At 56.7% G+C, this 19,752-nt stretch overlaps 2 protein-coding genes across 5 annotated transcripts in view; one reads left to right on the top strand and one right to left on the bottom strand.

Annotated features, from left to right (window-relative positions):
- The window catches only part of UPB1 (beta-ureidopropionase 1), a 33,194-nt gene extending 31,501 nt beyond the window's left edge, over positions 1-1,693 (top strand). The window contains exon 10 of the mRNA XM_028162397.1: positions 1,053-1,693. Within this exon, the coding sequence (XP_028018198.1) occupies positions 1,053-1,157 (105 nt within the window). The 3' untranslated portion in view covers positions 1,158-1,693. The remainder of the gene's footprint in view (positions 1-1,052) is intronic.
- Positions 1,694-6,815: 5,122 nt separating this feature from the next.
- Positions 6,816-19,201, bottom strand: GUCD1 (guanylyl cyclase domain containing 1). 4 transcript variants are annotated; one of them, XM_007196322.3, is made up of 7 exons: positions 18,929-19,064; positions 16,645-16,779; positions 14,512-14,596; positions 13,497-13,662; positions 12,225-12,316; positions 10,100-10,341; positions 6,817-9,413 (listed from the first exon to the last, which is right to left on the bottom strand). In XM_007196322.3, exons 3-7 carry the CDS (start codon positions 14,520-14,522, stop codon positions 9,322-9,324), a joined length of 603 nt encoding a protein of 200 aa, XP_007196384.1. In that variant the 5' UTR covers positions 14,523-14,596; positions 16,645-16,779; positions 18,929-19,064; the 3' UTR covers positions 6,817-9,321. The 4 variants fall into 4 exon arrangements, with proteins under 4 accessions (XP_007196387.1, XP_007196384.1, XP_007196386.1 ...); XM_007196325.3 differs by lacking the exon at positions 16,645-16,779 and having other exon boundaries at positions 6,816-9,413; positions 10,100-10,212; positions 18,929-19,201; XM_007196324.2 differs by lacking the exon at positions 16,645-16,779 and having other exon boundaries at positions 18,929-19,196.
- Between the last annotated feature and the right edge of the window lie 551 nt (positions 19,202-19,752).

The raw sequence follows: 19,752 nt of genomic DNA, 5'->3' as shown, positions 1-19,752 counted from the left end.
CCATTAAATGATTGTGCTGGGAAGTCCTTCCTGGTCACACGCCTCAGTCCACGATGAGTCATGGGCCCTGGAATGCAGATGTCTGCATGGTGCAGGCTGAGGGCTGGGCTTCTGCTCTTGTTTCTCCTGTCCCCAGCTCCAGGTGCACAGCAGGCCCCTGGGGAAATTCTGTAGAGCAAAGGAAGGCACGCTGGTTCAGCTGGGACCCTGGGCAGAGGATCTCATGGCTGGGGACTGTGGTATTCAAAAGAGAAATCGGCTTTTTTCTTCTGATTGTAGTGAGCAAATATTTTATAGAAAATTTAGAAGATAAGGGAAAATACAGAGAAGGGAGAAAAAAATCATCTCTAGTCCTCCAACCCAGAGATAGATCATAGCTAACATTTTGGCATATTTCTTTTCAGTCCTATTTTATGGACTATGCCTATTTTAACATAATTGGGATCATAATGTCCATATAATTTTGTGGTGTTCCCTTCTGTTTCTCAATGTAATATGAACATTTTCCTTCACCATAAAAAAAAAAAAATTGTTTTTAAACACTTTACCAGCTGCATAGTGTTCGACATGTAGATGGCCCCCTATTTATCTAATTATTCCCCTACATTAGACATTAAGGTATGTATGTATGTACTTATTCATTGCTGTTACAAATGATGCTGGTATGAATACTTTAATGGCTAAATTAGTCTTATTTCTTTTTTTTTTTTTTAAAGGAAATCACCACATCAATTTTAAATTTATTTATTTATTTATTTATGGCTGTGTTGGGTCTTCGCTTCTGTGCGAGGGCTTCCTCTAGTTGCGGCGAGCGGGGGCCGCTCTTCATCGCGGTGCGCGGGTCTCTCACTATCGAGGCCTCTCTTGTTGCGGAGCACAGGCTCCAGACGCGCAGGCTCAGTAATTGTGGCTCACGGGCCCAGTTGCTCCGCGGCATGTGGGATCTTCCCAGACCAGGGCTCGAACCCGTGTCCCCTGCATTGGCAGGCAGATTCTCAACCACTGCGCCACCAGGGAAGCCCTTTTAGTCTTATTTCTATTGTTTTCTTTAGGGTAGGTCCCAAGAAATGGAATTCACTGTGTTGAAAAGCATGAACGTCTTGTCGAGAACTGGGAAGAATCTGAGATCTTACCCTATGTGCAAGCTGATGAGTTAGCTGACCTCAGTTTCATGGATGCTCAGCAAAAGACACAACACTCCTGGATCAGAGACAAAGGACTTCGTTACAACAATAGCAGCAGCCAGAGTACCAGCATTTTCTTGCAGGAGTTCCCTGAGCCCCAATTCCCACAAGACAACACAAAGAGGGCCAAGTGACTCCTACACACACAGTGAGTTGCATTAAGGAGAGAAAGGGAAAAAGAGAGATGAGAGCTTAGAGAATTTGACTCTTTTATATCGGATGGTAAAGTATGTCTGCTCCTTGTTCTAAAGACAGACGCTGCCCCTCTCTACCAAGGTCGCAAGAACACCTATGCTTTGCTCTGGAGGGAGACCTATCTCTATCTTACAAGGCTGTTGGCTCTGCAGACATCCTTGAAAAATAGTCTGGGACAAAGGCATTCATGGTTTTAGCTCGCAAGTCAGGCAGAAACTCGAGAAATGTGAGAGACCCACAACGATAACTTCCAAAAATAACCACCCCTCATTTCTACACCATCTTGACTTCTGGCAACTTCCCCATGAGTGTACCACGCCAACAGTTGCTCTCGTTAATCTGATCAACAGAAGCTGGACTAAATCAATTCAGTTTGTCTCTCGGCATTTAATTAATTTCATCCACAGCGCTTCAAGGAGCAGAATGAGTCCCACCTGCAGTATTAACCTCAATCCCACCTCCCCCACCCGCCCCCCACCCGTGGGTCCTCGACCCAACAGGCTGGACAAATCCCATAAACCATCAAGGTCTATCTTAGAAAAAGTCAAATGGCTTTCTCAAATACTGACCTCTCCACTTAGCCTAGGTCATTAATCCAAGAATGGCAGGTTATATTAGGTATTGCCCAGTCGACGCTTTGGCCCACAAGGAAGAAGTCTAGGCAAGTTTATCATTCGTACCCACTCTGGCCAGTAAGTTGACACTGACCTGAATGACTTCCAGGGCCAAGGTGGTACCACTGGTCACTTCAGCTACTGTCAGGGACATCACTGTTTCTAATCAATGACTACCATCCCAGGGATAACTACCCACAGAGTCCACCTAAATAATGGGTCAGTTATTGGTCCAGGAAGCTCCCCAGGGTAACTCAGGATAGCCTCATTTCAGTGAGGTCTCCACAGTTGTCTGTGGGCTACCCAACCTACTGGTGGTATTTGTTTAAACACTTGAAGGGGGAATTCCCTGGCGGTCCAGTGGTTAGGAGTCTGCACTCTCAATGCTGAGGGCCCAGGTTCGATCCCTGATCAGGGAACTAAGATCCTGCAAGCTACGGCACGGTCAAAAAAAAAACCAAAACAAAACAAAATAAATAAACACTTGAAGGTCTGTTACAACCACCACAAAGATGCAAGACACTGTTCAGGGAGGTTGGTGAGTTCATGCATGGCGTCCACACAAGTACAGTCATCAGGGCACACATGGTGCCCCTAGAAAGAAAGTGTTATTTACAAGTGTTGGGGTCCCCCAAGAGGGACCGCCATCCATCAAGACAGAGGTTGATAATGCCTCTAGTGTGGCCTCCGGGCCAGCTGGTAGGCCTTTGGGTTCCCAGGTGAGTTTGAATAATTGAGTCTGATCCTCCTATTTGGAAGGACTGCCTGAGGGCAGTCATCCAATCTATTCTGTTTGCCCATGCCGCCAGCTGGGTGGCATTCTTCTTCCCCACAGGGTGACTGAGTGAGTTCTATGGGAATGGGGGTTGGGAAGGCATCTGGTGGTACTGCAGGAATTTTTCCTGGAAGATACAGGAGCCAACCACATCTCCTGCATTTCCAATAGACTTCTGGTGAGGTTAACAGGAATCACACTGTAGTCAAAGCCATCTGGTCAGGAAGAGGGCAAACCCTGTTACATTTAAGGTGCTTGCAGAAGTTTGGGAGAACTGCACCAGGGCATTTTTTGGGAAGGCTCCAGAGGCAATTATGAAAGGCAAAGATCATTCGTGATTAATGCCTCTCCCTACCTATCTCCTGGGATCTAAGGTGTTTCCTACCTAGGGGCCAGAGTTGCTGCTCCCCCTCCAAAATCAGCGTAGCTAAACTCCAGTAGCTAAAATGTCACCTGTTAATTTTTTTCCCCCATTTTCTCCTTCTCAGACCCAAGCCTTTTGTTTGGAAGGGTCAGGTGCAAGAAGAAAAGGGCATTTTTATAAAATGCAGAGAGACCCAATATATTCCCCACTTTGTCCCACATGGGCTGCCGTAGGGGTTCTCCTCGAGCAATGTCCTCACCCAAGTGGTTGCAGCCCTTGTGATCTAAGACCGTGCCAGTCCGTCAAGAGAATCAAAGTGGCTGAACCAGAATCAAGTTTGAATCCCTAGGCCCCCTTTTGGCTTGGCTTTCACCTAGAAAATGTGCCAACCAGGCCGTCCCAGAGCTGCTCTCAGGGGAAATAAAGAAGCAAGGTGTCCAGGAATAGTCAAGTCTGAATCCCCAAATTTTGAAATAGGTCCTTATGACCTTCTTACCACTTTCATCCAGATGTCCCCAGGAAGTGGCTTTTCTAGGTACAGGTGCATTCAATGACCAAAATGCTTTACAGAAGTGTGTGGACCAGGAGGCAGTGAGGGAAGTAGAGCCAGAAACCTTTTTGTGTTGATTTTTGAGGAGGCATTCCAGTGTTGAATGATTCCAGATGCCTGTGGATGGATGGCAGGGAGTGTGGAGGGTCCACTGAATATCTTGACTTCTGCTCATTGTTGATTAGCTTTTGTGATGAAAGGTACACCTTGTCAGACTGCAAATGGCCCCAAAAGCCAAAAAACACCACACAGATTAGTTTCAAGGGCCACAACGGTGTGCCCAGAGTTGGCTGATTGGAATGGAACAGCAACTCCATAACCCTAGAAAGTGTCAACCGTGATGAGTCACCATGAATAGCCCCGAGAGCAGGTGGGAGGTATGATGGAGTCGGAGGTGTGCCTCCCGGAGCCACACCCTGGGCAAGGTGACCTCCTTCCCTGCAAGAGAAATGGGCCAGCCCTTGGCAGGAATCACAACTCTGGCATGCAGTGGTAGCCTCTGCATCAGAAACCACTTTTCCTTTGCTCCAGGTCCAAGGTGGTGGGTGTGTTGTCATACCCAGCCCAGTGATGAATCCAGGTGGCAATCAGGTGGCACAGGGGTGCAATCACCAGCCTTATCCCAGTTGGTCGCATCAGAGAACAGACCTGGGCATCCACATGAGTGATCTAGACAGTTTGAAGTTTGCGGGGTGGCAGACCCAGCAACAGCCCAAGAGCCAGTAAAAACACATCGGGGTTTACCAAGTGGAGGATTGGCCTAGTGCATGAGAACGGCCTGGGATTCTCGCTACTGAGCAGAGGACTCACACCCATTTCTGGTTCTGGGCCGTGCTGCTGAGGGTAAACAGAAGAGCAGCCAGTGGACACCACTGGATTTCAGCTTAGTTGACCCATTGGTGAATAAGACCCAGGCCTTTGGGGGAACTTGAGGTCTCCATAGAGCCAGTGGCTTTGCTTTGGTAGAAGGAGTTGGGGATGTAAGTTCCCCCTGGAGGATCAGCTGCCAGTTTTTTCAGGTAAAGCTGAGGTGTCCCTCAGGCCAGGGCAAATCCATGATGTGGGTCCCTGGATACTGCAGCTGGGGCAGGTTGGACGGAGGTGAGTCAGAGGAGAGCAGGATCTGTGCTCCTCCAGAGCGTTGGGGCCACACGCCAGGCTCCCTACCTGGAGACAGGCCCCCCGGGGCCAGTGCAGCCCAGCTCTGGCTCCAGAACTCAGAGTTCACTTCCTGGCTCTGCTGGCATGGCTCACTCCTGCAGGGCCACTGGGTTGCTTCTGACCGTGACCTGGGCCAAGGGTTGGGAAAGCAGCAATGATGGGTTTGGGTCAAGCTCTGTCTATAACCCTTTGAACAATGACCTCGGGCCAGTCGCTCCCCTCTCTGGGCTGCAGTCTCCCCACTAGACTAGACCAGTGGTTACCCAAGGATGGGCATGTTTCACAGAATACCAGTGTTCCACAGAAACAAGCTCTGTGGCAAAGCAGTTTGGGGAAACCCTAAATGAATGGGGTGCCCCTGCCGCAGGATTATAGAGTCTTTTCTGCACATCCTAAATCTCTGGGCGGGGGCTGCTGCATGCAGTGTTTGCCAAGCTGATCTGACCAGGGCACCCCGTCATATAGAACTTCTCACCATTAGTATTCTGAAGGGCGTGGCTCAGGACACGCTAGAGAGGATGGTCTCCGGAACGTTCCTAGCTCTGGTCTATGGGACCTCTAGTGATCCTTGCCTCCTGGTGTTCACGCTTGCTCTCACGCTCTCGTGCTCTTGCTCTCTCCCTCCCTCCTTCCCTCCCTCTCTCTTATTACCTCCTGTCATGTCATGAGGACGCCCAGGCAGCCTGTGACCAGCACCCCTATGAGTGAGCTTGGAAGAAGATGCTTCAGCCCCAGTCCAGCCCTGAGGCAATTGCAACCCTGCCCAACAGCTTGAGAGACCCTCATGTAACCCCATGAGCGACCCTGGGCAAAAGGCGCCAGCTTACCTGCACCCAAACCTCTGCTTTGGTCTGGCCCCTTGGCTCCCAGTGGGGCCCTTCCCAGGAGTCCTCAGCCTGTCCCCTTGCTATGCCCCCCCACCACATGCTCTGGGCAGCGTATCCCACCCAGGACTCACCATGCCCCGCCCCCCGCCTTTGGTCCCTCCTGCTTCAATGCCTCCCTCATTCTGTCATTTTCCTCGCATAATTGTATTCAGGGGCCACTCAGAGGCCCCAAACCAATCTCTTCCATGCCTGTCCCGACCCATGATATGTCCATTCAGGATGGGCTCCTTCCCCCCGGGGTGGGCAAGGGGCTCATGCTCAAGTGCAGAGGGGTGCGCTCCCTGCCAGGGCTCACATGCTATTGGCTACACTCATAGGACACCTGCCCTGCTGCCTGGCACACTAGCTGGGCACACTGACCTCAGGTGGTCAGCTCCCTGACTGAAGCTGTGTCCAAAGGGCTGTTCTCCAGTTTAGAGACCTCTGTCTCCACAATGTGGGGCTTGGGGAGGGGCCGAGCAGCAGTCAGCCAGCATGAGAGCACTGGCCGGAGACCAGGACCTACAGGCTCCGGCTCCATCAGCTCTCTGTAGGACCTGGGGCAGGTCTGAGGATGCCAGATAAGGCAGGATTTCCAAACACTTCCTTTTTCTGTAGATTCTTTTTTTTAACTTTATTTATTTGTTTGTTTGTTTGTTTATGGCTGCGTTGGGTCTTCGTTACTGCACGCAGGCTTTCTCTAGTTGCGGCGAGCGAGGGCTACTCTTTCTTGCGGTGCACGGGCTTCTCATTGCAGTGGCTTCTCTTGTTGAGGAGCACGGGCTCTAGGCACGCGGGCTCAGTAGTTGTGGTGCACGGGCTTAGTTGCTCTGCGGCATGTGGGATCCTCCTGGACCAGGGATCGAACCCGTGTCCCCTGCATTGGCAGGCGGATTCTTAACCACTGTGCCACCAGGGAAGTCCTTTTCTGTAGATTCTTATCAAGCAAAATGCCAGGAGTGCAGTAGCCAGCAGATAAGGGTTCAGGGTGCAGGGAGGGCTGTAGTCCTGCCCTCTGCACCCCCCATGCCCTCCTGTGAGCCCCACTGTCCCCCCACTCCTCACCCGCCCTCCCAGGTCCTCCTCCTGCCCACAGCTATGCATCATCCAGGCCCTCTCCAAGAACCATGGTCAAGGTCGAGCTGAGCTCCGAGGCTCTTCCACCTCCAGCACCGCTTGCCTGTGCCTCCACAGGCACTGGAAGGGATGCAAGCCTGAGAAGCAGGAAGCTATTCCAGTCCCAGCTAAACCCGCTGTGGCAGGTCGAGGGCTCGGGTTCCCGTGCACTGATGCTGAGAACCCGAGAAGACAAGAACCACTCATTTCGCAGTGAGGATGTTTACTGAGAATGGCTCATTACAAACAAAATATATGTATAAAATCTCTGTAATGTAAAAGATCCCTTTTGTCCCCAGGTGGCTGGAGTGAACATAGCCAACTGTCCAGCGTGGCACCCTGTGTGTGGCCAGGGGGTTGTGGTGCCACGTGCTGTAGGCAGAGTTCCTGCTGTCTGGGCTCTGTCTCCAGCCCCATTTTCATGATTTGTGCAGGAACACGACACAATGTTTGCGTCCTGCCTCCATGACCCTCCCCAGGAAGGTGGCACCATCCCAGGGGCAGGCGGCTCTTGTGAATCTTCCACACAGGTGACCTCTAACCTGCACTTGCCCTGAGAAGCCCTCCTCCAAGCCCAGGGATTGAGTGTCTCTGAGGGACAGAGGTGCCGTGACCGCTCTTTGTGGAGGCTGCTCCCCGTGCCAGCCTCACTCACAGGCAGCCATCCTGAAAGCTCCACTTCCTCTGTTTCCCTTGACACATCTGTCCTCACCAGTGTTACCCGGACCCCTGCTGAGGACACCCAAACCCAAAGCCACCATGTGTGGTACTCCTGGGCGTGGGACAGCGCTCCCTGGGATCTTGGGCCACCCAGCATTAAGGCAGTGGACACGAGGCCAGTCTGCAGGCAACACTAGTCTCTGAAACCCAGGGTGGCTGCCCAGCCAACGCCTCCCTCTTGGTCAAGGCCGTCTGGTGTTGAGGAACAATGTGGTTAGGTGGTCTGACAGCCCTTGTCAGCAAAGCCCACCCCTGCCCCTCAGAGCAGCCACGGCTCCCTGGGGGCAGACGCAGAGCATGGCCATGGTCTGCAGTCTGAGGGAGGGGTAGCAGCTGCCCTACATCATACCTTGGGCACCGGAAGACTGAGATGCAGGGTGCTGCAGCGGTGTGGCTGTTGGAGCATCCCTACCCCACGAGCCAGAGGCAACCCGAGGCGTGGGTGTCCCCAGCCCCTTTGGGAACGATCCATTGTCCTTATTTTTCAGGTGCAGACCCAGGTTCAAGACCCAGCTCCACCACTCTCCTGGGCCAGATTCTGTCCGTATAGTGAGAGGCCCCTTTGAAAGAGAACTTGGGCTGGCTTACCTGCCCCGTGAAGAGAGGTGTCAGTGGTTCCAAAGTACCTACAATCTCACTATTATTGTCTTGAGGTTGAGCCTCACCCCCATAAAGTGAAAACTTAAATCTCAAAAACACCACCCTCCCCCTCTCAAAAAAAAAAAAAAAAGAAAAACAGCTCTAGTCCATGCTGTGGTGCCGTGCTGTGTGATCCTGGGTAGGCAACACCCCTCCTGTCAGACAGAAGAGACCCAAAGTTCTGTGCAAAAGGTCCTGATGTGAACACCAGGGTGGGTGGTGGAGGGTCACAGTCCCCCCCCCATCCCCAGCCACTGATCAGCCACGCAGGCCCAGGGCCCCAGCAACCAACCCTGTGAAACTTGGGGCTCCCCGCCCTCAGATGCAAGCCCCACTGCCTGCCTAGTCAGGAAGCCTCGTGGGTGTGAGCATCTTTGGGGCCCAGGCAGCTATTCCTGGCCCTCGGGGTCAGGCATTGTGAGCACTGCTGGCCAGCAGGAGCCAGGGTCCCACCTGCAGCCCAGGTTTCCACCCCAAGAAGCTGGAGTACCTGGAGGGCTGTAGGGGCCTCAGAGTCCTTTCTGCCTGAGGTCCAGCCCTCCCTAGGGGCCAGAAGCCTTGCAATCAGCTGCAGGAACTGGTCCCACTGGAAGGTGGGAGGGGGCAGCAGCATCCACCAAAGGGCCCAGGGGGATCTGCAGTACTTCCAGGTCCCTGCAAGGCTGGAGCAGTCCCAGCCCCCAGGGCCCAGGCCGGCTACACAGTCTCCAAACAAACAGACAAGCAACATCTCTCTTCAGGTCTCAGTCACCAGGTCTGCGGGGAGATGGGCTCAGGCTTCTCCCTCTGCCCTGGGTCTGGCTCACAGGCAACAAGGGCGCCTGTAGGGGTGGATGTCCCCTGAGCACAGCTGGAGTCAGCCTTGGGGTCCTGGGGGAGGATCCACTCAGATGCTCCGGGGAAGACCCAGCAACCAGCAGGAGTGCAGGGTAAGTGGCATGACGGCTCAGCGCTGGTGGATTAAGCAGGTGGGACTCAGCCTCCTAGAACTCCCTGGGGTTTGGTCACATGAGCCGGAGCCACAGTTCCACATCTGAGCCCTGGCAGCCCCAGGCCTGGGCCAGGGCCTCCTGAGTGGGCCCAGCTGGGGCAGGGCAGGGTGGAGTCCAGGGGCCTGGGCACACCAGGCTCCTGCTGTCAGCTGTCCAAGTAGACAAAGAGGATGTCCTCATCCGTGCCGTAGCTGGTTCTGGCCTCCTCGAAGTTACTGATGCTGGTGCTGCACATTCCTGCTGGGGCAGGAGGGGCAGGAGGGGCAGAGCAGGGTCAGCAGGTGAGGCGAGCACCTTCCTGACTAGCGCCCAGGGAAGCCACATCCCACATGCCTGGCTGCCCCTCACTGCTCAGGAAGCCCTCCTTGCCTACTGCAGCCTTTGTGAGCTTGTTCTCTGACCTTTCCCCAGTTCAGCAGATGGAGAAAGTGAGGCCCAGAGAGGGGAAGAAACACGCGCGAGGTTGCACGGGACAAGTCTGTGTGAGTCAGGGTGGTCCTTCCCCATCCCCAGGGCCATGGGAGCCCTGGTGGGTTCTGGAGCCAGGGCTGGGGCCAGGGCTGGGCAGACTTTCCTTTCTGACAAGTGTGCTGGCTGTCCTCGGAGAGCTGGCCTGGGGGAGATGGAAACTGCGGCCCGTGCAGCTGAGACAGCGGGGTGGGCCCCGGGAGGTGGCAGGGGGCTGGCACTGTGGGAGGGAGAGAGGGCTGGCCTGTGATGACGGGGGTGTGGAGGCTGGCACAGCCCCAAGTTGTGGCTGGTTTCCTGCATGGCCAGAGGGGTGGCAAGGATGAGGGAGTCCAGGGGGAGCAGGGGCTCTGGGGAGAAGGCACTGAGGTAGGTCTTGGCCACACCAGGTTGAATGGGAGGAGTCATGGGGGCCAGGGGCCGCCCTGCCCACTGTTCCCACCTGCCACACTTACGGTCGGCATAGGCCGGGTTGTTGTAGAAGATGCAGCCAGTGGCCCGGTTGTAGCCGCGCAGCACGATGAAATGGCCCTGGTAGTCGGGGGTGCGGCAAAAGCAGCGGTGGCCACTGGGGGCAAAGCAGCAGTACTTGACAGGGCTGGAGCAGAGGTCGCAGTGCAGCACCCCTGAGTTCACCAGCACGATGGCCACGTGGCCCTGTGCCAGGTGGGCCTGGATGTCCTGCACGCTCACTGTGCTGTGGGCAGGAGGAGGGTCAGCTGGCACCGCTGGGCCCCATTCCCCGTCTCTCAAGTGGACCCCCCCTTGGACCCCGTCCTGTCCTGTGTCACAAAGCTTGGGGACATGGCTCGTGTCTGCCCTGAGCTCCTCGCAGGTGGTAATGTCCTGCTTTGTTATGGTGGCCCAGGCTCAGATGGGGGCCAAGCATGGGACCAGGGTTGGAGGGCTCTGAGTGTGCCCAGGACAAGCTGGCCCCATCAGGTCCTTCACAGGGTGACAGTTCAGCTCCAGACAGACCCCCATCAAGGGCCACTGGAGCAGCACCCCACCTCTTGACCTGGTTAGTGAATTCTTTTGTACAAGCACCCCCCGCCTTGGTCTTTTACCCTAAATGATGCGTGATTAATGTAAACTGTTGGTTTAATTTGCTTCCCAAAATCTGAGCCAAGCACGCCTTCACCAGTTTCAAAACCAAATGCTTCTCTGAAAGGGTTATTTTTCTTTTTCTCTAAGGCTCCTCGTGGCAGAAGGGGCTGCCCAGGAAGGACTGGTCAGCAGCATGTCGAGGGGAACCCCCAGTTCAGCCAGCTGCTCCAGACTCTTAGGCACGGCCCCCCTCCAATGCCCCCAGAAGGAAGCAAGTCCAAGTAAGACCCAGAGGGTTCGAGAAGGGCTGCAAGGGTCCTCTATGCCTGGGGCCCCACTATCTTCACGGGGGGACGCTCACCCACTCTGGGCCCTCCGTCCTTACAAGCTCCTCAGGAGTACACATTAGCACCTCATGGCCTGGCCCAACTCCAGCCACGCTGAGTCACAGGACCATCTGGTCTGTTGCCTTGGCCCAGGGAAACATGCCATTTTTCCATTTGGTCTTTGAAATGAAACAGCTGGCTGAGTTGCCAATGGTATGTACTAGAGTGGGATTTCAGCTACCGGGAAAAGCAGGGGCTGGGCTGGAAGGAAAAGAGCAGACTCCATGGGACCCCGGGGGTGCAAGTCCCAGGTTCGAGTCACAGCACGGCTGAGTTGTTGGGGTGGCCGTGGTGGCTCACACTGTTTTTCCCATCAGTTTCCTCACCTGGAGGACGGGGACAGCCCCAGCTCTCCACTCAACAAGGCAACACCTGTCAAGTGCCACTAAGCACACATCAGCTGCCTCTCCCTCCAACATGTGCTCACGGGACCCAAGGATGTGTGGAGACATTTTCCCTGTTTCCCAGTGGGCTTTCGTGTGCCTAGGTTACGTTACAATGAAAACAGAAATCTGGGGGGAATGGGAGACCCAAGAGAGGTCTTGGGGGCCCAGCCCAGGTCTGAGCCAGCAGGCCTGGGCGCAGTGCCTACAGGGAACCCAGGGAAAGAAATGGCTCGCATCTGGGCAAGTCGCTCGCAGGGTCTCCTGAGTCCTGCCCCCACGTGTAGATGAGAAGGGGGAGCCACGTAAGGTCAAGCAGCCCGTGTGGAGATCTGGCAGCCAGGCCTCCCTAGACAGTGTCACCCTGGGCTGTCCCTGTCACCCTCCGTCACCGTGCCAGCATGCTCCCCAGGCCGTCACCCCTTTGTTAGGGTCCCTGTGTTCTGTTCTATGCCACCATTCTGTGAGCAGCCCGAGGGCTGGCTGGAGTCTGTCTTGCTCACCTGTCCCTCCATCCCCCACTCAGGATCTACCCCAGGCCAGAGTTTTGTGTATAGTAGGTCATGTAGCCCCACTTGTCCCTATTTTATGGATGGAAAAACTAAGGCCTGGGGAGGGGGGGCAAGTCAGTCAGTGCCCAGGGCCAGCTGGGTAGGAAACCCCAGTTCTGCCTGACTCCCCAGCCTTTCCTGAGGCCTCCCCGCAACCTGCAAGTCTGTGGGTGAGCAGGTGCACAAGGAAGAGCAGGGGTGGGGTGGACTCACCACTTCTCCACCAGCACCTTGCAGGCCTTGGCTTGTGCGAACAGCTGGTTCACCCGGGTCTCCTCTGTGTCGAAGTGCTTCCTGTAGAAGGACTGAAGAGAGAAGGGCAGTTGGAGAGGCCACTGCCCTCACCCCACTTGGATGAAGTAAACAGCACCTTCTGGAGTTAGCAGAGGAGCCCAGCCTGCAGGACGACAGCACAGGCAGCATGCCTGGGCGGAAAGCTGTGTCTGTCCCGAGTGGGCAGGGCGGCTGGCCGGGAGCACAGGACCACACGGAGAATGCGGAGGATGCTCAGGAGATGGGTGGGCAGCAGGCTCAGGCTGGCCCCCGGAGGAAGGTTAGCCGCCCCTGGGCTTGTGTACCCTGATGGGCAGGAGTCTGGAGTAAATGAGCAAATGGGCTGGCTGAGGCCCCTAGATATCTAGCCACCACTCGGCTCAGCCAGTATATGTTAGCAAGGAACAATCTCTGTTTGGTGCAGGGGTCTTAAGGGGGCCAGAGCCCCTGTGGGGGAGGCAGAAAAGACCCTGCTCTTAGGCCCTTTCCTCTGCCTCACGGCCACGTTGACCAAGCCAGATCCGTGAGCCTTCTTCCCCTGGCCTAGAAGGTTCAAAGAAGAGTTAGGTTGACGGGCACTGGCCACCATGCGACAACCCTCTTGCCAGCGAGGCCGGTAGCGACTCTGCTCTGCCGAAGTTTGTAGCGTGGGCCGTGAGCCACCCTGCGGGAGGCAGGTGACACCAGCTCCAGCTGTGCAGGGTGGGAAAATGCACTGGGGTATTGGCAAGGCTATGCTGGCATTCTTTTTAAAAAGAAAAATAAAAGAAACGAAAGACAGTATATTGGTTTTTCTTCCAGAACACCAATGACCCAACTTGGAGCCAGCTGTCCCCGTGAGAAGGAAGAAAATCGGCGAATGATGGCGGAGGAGGACAGTGTGTGCTCTGAGGCCTGGCCCGGCTCATGCTGGGACACAGGGAAGGACACAGGAAGGTCACCCGGACGCTCCTCTGTGCGTCGTCAGGTGCTGTCGAAGGCAGGTGGTGGGTGTCTGTGGTGGGGGTGTCAGGAGGGACCCGGCTCGCCACCGGGGTCCTCTGAGCAGCTGGACCCAAGGTGATCTGGTCCGACAGCTCACAAGTCCTGCCCATAGCGCGTCTGCCTTGGTTCCCCGGTCTCTGCACACCACGTGCTCACCTGGGTGTCCAGGTCTGGACCACACCCTCTTCTGATCACCACACCTGGTGAAGGCCAGTGGCCGGCGCTCACCTGGTTCTTGTAGCCCTTGTCCACGCCCAGGGTCTGGGTGCAGAAGCGATGCCTCACGCCAAAGTGGCGCATCAGGTAGGCCAGGTCGATGGTCCAGATGCTCCTAGTCAGTCGCAGCTCCTGCAGGGCACTTTCGAACTCACTGTCGTCCAGCTGGCCCAGGTAGCTGTGGGCAGATGGGCTGCTGAGGTCAGGGAAGCTGGCCCGGGTCACCCTCTACCCGAGGGCCTGCCAGCCACTGTCTGAGCTCCTGTGCCCCCCGGAAGGCTCTGTCTCTTGTCATAACTCCTACGTCCTGCCCACACACCGCCAGGCACAACCCGAGGCTGCTGGGGGCACTGCGCCGGCCACGGAGTCCAGGGCCTGGATTCTGCGTCTGACCTCTCTTGCTGGCTGTGACTTTGGTCAAGTCTTGCCATCCTCTCTGGCCTCGCCGGCTTCATCTCTAGGACCATCTAAGTGCTTGGACCACATCAGTGGTTTTCTAAGTTTTAGGCACAGAATCCTTTTCTTGAACCCTATCTTGCCTGGAATTCCAGGAGGTAAAATGGGTAAGGGAGAGGCTGCCCTGGGGTTCTAGGCTGCTGCCTGAAAACTCTGACAAGGAGATGGCTATGGTCCCTCCGTGCCCCAGTGGTCAAGGTTCTTGTGATATTCACGCAGCCTCAGCTCAGCGGTCAGCTCCCTAGTGACTCAGTCTCCCAAGAGTCCAAGGCCAGGAGTGGGGAGGACACTGCATCTCAATCATGGGGTCACTCTGTGGGCCAGGCCCGGGCACCTGGGACTTCCTGGCCATTCCAGAGCCCCTGGCATTCTCAGGACGCAGACCTGGAAGGCCTGGTCCACCATTGCTTGCTTTTGCAGGTGGGATGGAGCCTGGATGGAAGCTGGGCCTCCCACAAGCCCCAACAGAGGAGAGCCACGTGGACGATGAATCCCACCCAGGTCTCTCCCTGTGTGCCCCCCCGCAAGAGCAGGTGCTGTGGACTGGGAGGGCTAAGGCCTGCCCACTCACCGCAGAACCATCCTGGAGCAGGCCAGGCCGCAGTCCCAGTGGTAGAGCTGCTGGATAATGGGCACGGGCAGCTGCACAAAGTCCCCTGCATGGAAACACACGGAGGTCACAGACCCTGGTGTAGGGCCCACCACTGCCACTCCCACCATAATCAGCTGCTGCCCAGATCCTGCAGGGGCCGTTCAGGGACCAGTCCATAGCCTTACAAAAGGCCCCTCAATCCATTCTCCTCACCACGGCAGTGATCTCCCCGAAATGCCAGTCAGAGCAGGCCAGCCCTACACAAAACCCTCCAGTGGGCTGGCTCCCATACCTCCCAGGGCAAGGCCTTCATGGCTGCTGCCCCAGCACCCTCTGCTTCCTCGCCTCCCCGCATCCTCACCAGCTAACTCCTGTCCACGGATGTCACTTCTCCATGACGACCCCTGTCGTGCCTGGCCCCCCACTCCATGCATTCCCAGCCCCAAAGGCCCCTCTCCAGAGCCCTCTCTGTGGTGGGCGCTCCGAGGAGGCAGGGACAGGGCGGCAGCCGGGAGGCACTCAGCAGATATTCATGTCTGAATTCCTGAGGCCCCTGACTCCACAGCCCCCAGGGCTACAAGGAGGGGACTGTCACGTGTCTGCATGTGGAACGCTACCCTGGGCGGAGCAGAAAGGGCCCGACCTAGGCATTCCGGCATTCCAGCCCCGGCTCTGTCACTGGCCGGCTGTGGGCTAGGCCACTGACTCCCTCATGCTGGACTGAGTCTGGCCATCTCTAAAGTAGGGACTTTGGTCTGATTCAGTTGTTCAATCAACAAATAATTCCCAAGAGCCTATAAGTGCCTGGCATGTGAACCAGAGATGGTTGTGAGTGACACAGACAGGTCCCTGCCCTGGTGGACAGCAAAAACAAGCAGCATAGGAGAAAAACAAGGGGCCAGTATAGGGGAAGCCGGGGGGTGCGCCTTAGATAGGAGAGCCAGGGGGCGCCAGGCAGGGCTGCGGCGGGCAAGCTGGCACGTGGCCTGCAGGACCTTCCTGCCCTGGGATCCTGTGAGTCTGGACAGAGCTTAGAGTCTAAAGAACTGGAAGGATTTCTCTCCGGCTGGGAGCACTCTGTTCACTTAGGACGCCCTTTCAGCCCATGTGGTTTCCCTGCCTCAGGGGTCTCCGGGGGACTCTCCTGAACCCACTACTGGTCTGTGCAGAGCTGCCCTGGCCTCCCCCGCGTGCACCAACCAGGAGGGCCGCCCATGAATCCTGGAGTCTGTCCTGGCCTTTCAACCTGCTGGTCTTGTCCGGGCAGCCTCTTGCCTGGAGTGGGTCCCAAGCTCCTACTCCCCATGTCTAAACACTCCCTGGCTCTCAAGGCCTGGCTCAGATGCTAGCACTTCTGGGGCCTTCCCTGATCCCAGGCTGGCTGTGCCCCTTCCCTAATCTGCACTCTGCCGGGCCAGAGTTCATGCTTTGGCTCACAGGAGGAGATCCTCGCATCGAGCTCATCTGTGCCCTGCTGGGCTGTCACGGATTCCCAGGAGGCAGGGACCCGTGACTGCTCCTTTGCTGCACTGTACTGTCCTCTCTCCTCCTATGCCTCACCTGCGGGGCCCTTGGAAGGCAGGATGGCACGGGTGAGTGCAGGTCACCAGCTGGCTGATGACACGGCCTCTCGGTGCCTGCTCCTTTCTCACAGACGCCAGCCCGCAGGATGCTGTGGGCACTTGGGGCAAGAATGTGTGCGAAGCCCTTCACAGGCGCTGCCGTGAGCCCTGACCTCCATCTAGCTGGGGTCTGGCACACTGAGACCAGGCAGGCTCAGGCTTTGCTCCCTCCTTCCCCAACCCCAGGAGGCTCTAAAAGGAACCCAGGCCATGACTAGAGGCCTTCTGATATTCCCCTCCACCCACTGTCATGGATTCAGCCCCCAGGGCTCCATCCTGCCTGACTTCTGCCTGTCCTCTGCCCCAATTTCTACCCCCAGCCCCTCTCCTGTTTCTGTACACAGCAGCTGGAGGGATCCCTTCCACAGTCTCCCACTGCTCTTAGAATAACGTTCTTATCTCTTACTAAGGCCTGTAGGGCCCACCCCACTCGCTTCACCTTGGCCCTCACCCCAGGACCTTTATATGTGCAGCTCTGGAACTCTCTTACCCTCAGTACTCAAGTCTTCCCCTTTTTGTCATTCAGGTCCCAGCTCAAAGTCTCCTCCCATGAGAGGTGTTTTCTGACTGTACCTTTGGGAGAAGGGGCTCTTCTTCACAGTACTTCCTTGTTTCCTTCACAGTACTTAGCAAAAGTAACAAAAACAAGAAAAATAAAATAAAGCTATCCTGTCTCCCCACTAGGCTTTAAGCTTCCTAAGGGCAGAGAATGTGCTAATCTTGTTCACTGTTATTCCCAGTGCCTAGCGTCTGATGCTTAGTAGTAACTCAAACCTTTGCTGGGAAAAAAAACGAACTTATTAAGCACCACTGTTGTGCCAGGCTCTGGGGACATTACAGGTAACTGAGACCAAGCCCTGCCCTCCAGGTGTTCACATCCTAAAGTAATCCCCCAAAGGGCTGAGTGGAGGGAGAAGCCTATGCAGTGTGCTGTCCCCTTGTGGGGGGGGGGGGTGCCTCCCTCTTCAAGAACCCCTCACTGTGGCTTTAAACTGCCTTTTTGTTTTTCTCTACATCGGCTGTTTACTCCCCAGTCTTTGCTCTTGCATATCCCTTAGTCCGAAAGGTGGTCTCCCAACCAAATGTTCTGGTCTCTTTCCCTCCCTGAGGCCCTCTATATGGAGGATTGGAGGTGGTGTGTAACTTCCCCACTGGACAGACTGGGAATTCCTCAGTGGCAGGCAGACAACCTTTGCCTCCTCCCAACCCTCAGATCACAGCAGGCACACAGACATGCTTGAATTGCGAATGGAAGGCGTTTTTTTCCAAAAAGGCCTTATCCCTCGAGATACCTAGGCCTACGTGTCACCACAATACTCCCCTTTCCCCCAGGCTTCCAGACTGTGGCCCTCTGTTCACAGCTCCCTCCTTGCTCTGTGGCCTGGGCTCTGACACTAGCTAGCTGGGCCATCTTTGGCCAGGCTTTGACTCTTCCTGTGCCTCCCCTATGCCCAGCTGTAAACGTCGCAGAGGTCGGCGGCTCTCTAGGGCCCTCGGGAACTCTGCTGCCCCTTCTCTTCTTGCCCTGATCTCTAACTCTTTTATCCTTACCCCACCCCCAATGTGGCTAAACGTCCCCACATGGCCATCCCGAATCCTGGCACAAGCAGGTCAGCCAACAGGGACCCAGAGATACTCCTGTCGGGGGTGATAAGAGTAGGCGAGGCCTTCCAAGCCCAAACTGCTGCCAGATGTTGATGCCTGGAGCCAAGGGACTGTCCTACCTGAGAGCTAGGGTCTGCCTGGAAGGTGCTGGCCTGGCTTCAGTTGGCAGCTGTCGCCAAGGAAGGAAGACAGCTCACTGGCCCTGAATACTTAACCCCTCTCGGCCTCAATCTGCTCATCTGGAAAAGTGCAAATAACATTGGTAACCGACTTTGTCATTATGAGCATTAACGAGGCTCTGCACGTAAACAACTTAGCATAGTGCCTGCCCACAGAAAGCTCCCTGTAAACTTGAGTCACTACTCCGCAGGGGCTCAGGAAAGGCAAGTGTCTGATCCAAGATCACAGAGTTAGGTAATTGGAGGAGTAGGCAGGCAAATCCCAGGGTAACCCCGGGCCCTACTCCTTGCTGCAATCACAGTGTCCCACTAATGCCTTAGGGTTGGGGTCTCCTGTGCTCCTGACCTCTTCAGTGTGTTGGCACTTCACTTTAGAGTTTACCAGCCCTTTCTCTTTCTCATCAACCCTGTGCCTTAAGCAGAGCAGGAATCACTGCTTTCCCCCTCCCCCACTTAGAAAAGCAAATTGAGGCCCGCGCGGCACTGAACGGGTCAGTCTGTGTTTCCGCCCCAAAGGAACTCAGGCCACCTGGGGCAGAGGAACTAGAGAGTGAAGAACTATAGCAAGACAAAACGCCGAGTCTGGAAGTCCAGGGGAAGGCCCTCCCCCATTGCTCTGTACTCCCAACCAGTTCCCAGCCCTTCTAGGCCTTAACTACCCGAGGGGACAAGATCTTCCAAGCCCCAGGAGGACTCTTCGCTTTTGGGGAAGGTGCCGCTCCTGCCTCTCAACGGGGACCCTCCCACCATGACCGCAATCAGAGCTGCCTGGGGTCCCAGCCCAGGGAGTATCAGGAAACCCCAACTAACCCGGGCTGGCGGTGGGGTGGCCAAGGCGGAGTGCACACCTGGCCAGGTTTCGCTCAAAGCTCTACAGCCCGGGACGCGACGGCCGTCGGCCCAAGGTCGCGCGGCCGTACCCTGCCCCGCGCTAGGGCGGGGTCCCCCCTGTTCCCCGGGGTGAGAGCTGAGCCCTCGAGGAGCACTGACCGGGTTCGAGCGGCGGCCCCGCTACCTCCGCCTCCGTCCTCATGACGCGGGCGGCGGGGGGCTCCCATGGCCCCGGCCCGGAGCCGGCTGCAGCTTCGGCTTTGACTGGAGCTGGAGCGGGACCCGTGCGCGCCGGGTTCCTGGGCAGCCACCGCCAGCACCAGCGCGCTGGGGTGAAGGGGAGGCAGCGGCTGGGCCGCCCCAAGTCCCGCCCTGGCCCTTCCAGGCCGCGGCCCGCCCCGCCCCGACTCCTACGCCTCCAGGCCCCCGGGCTCGGGATCTCAGCGCGTCTAGTCGCTAGCGGTCCCGGCTCCCGGGAGCCCCGCCCCTGGCCTCCCGGGCCTCGCACCCCTTCCCCGCCCAGCTCCCCGGAAGCTCCGCCCAGGCCCGGGCGTTCCGCGAACGCGGGCTCCCCAGAGGCTCTTCCCCGGGCAAGCTCCGCCTCTGCCCGGCCAGCTCCTCCGCCAGCCTCGGGCTGAGGCAGAGCGCGGGGCTCCGGGAGACCAAGCCCCACTCCGACCCCCTGGAGGGACGGTCACGGGCCGCCCCCGCTCCGCTCCGTCCCTGTTTCCCTTTCCGTATGGTGGGATACTCGCCTCGCTCAGGGCGCCCCTTACCTGGCGCTGCCGGGTTCTCAAGGTTAGATTGTGAGGGCAGGTCTTGACCCTCGGCCCCACCGCCTGTCGCCCCCGATGCCCGCCTTGCCGTCCAGCCCGTCGCTGGTATGGGGTGCTTGGAAACGCGACCCCCCTCTGCCCTTGCCGGCCCGAGGGTCGATGTTTCCGGCGGCACCTGGGTCCGGTCATCAGCCCTCTCTTCCGGGC

The sequence above is a fragment of the Balaenoptera acutorostrata genome, chromosome 13 (genome assembly GCF_949987535.1).
Source record: "Balaenoptera acutorostrata chromosome 13, mBalAcu1.1, whole genome shotgun sequence".
NCBI lineage: Eukaryota > Metazoa > Chordata > Mammalia > Artiodactyla > Balaenopteridae > Balaenoptera > Balaenoptera acutorostrata.
The sequence above is the reverse complement of the archived record's forward strand: the minus strand, read 5'-3'. Positions and strand labels throughout refer to the sequence as shown.

Excerpts from the sequence above, each read along its gene's own strand:
- GUCD1 (XM_007196324.2), bottom strand. The coding sequence starts at position 18,971 with ATGAGGACGGAGGCGGAGGTAGCGGGGCCGCCGCTCGAACCCG. Across the intron at positions 13,663-14,511 it reads TGCTCCAGGATGGTTCTGCG|CTACCTGGGCCAGCTGGACG; the intron begins GTGAGTGGGCAG and ends ATCTGCCCACAG. Across the intron at positions 10,342-12,224 it reads AAGGTGCTGGTGGAGAAGTG|CACAGTGAGCGTGCAGGACA; the intron begins GTGAGTCCACCC and ends TCCTGCCCACAG.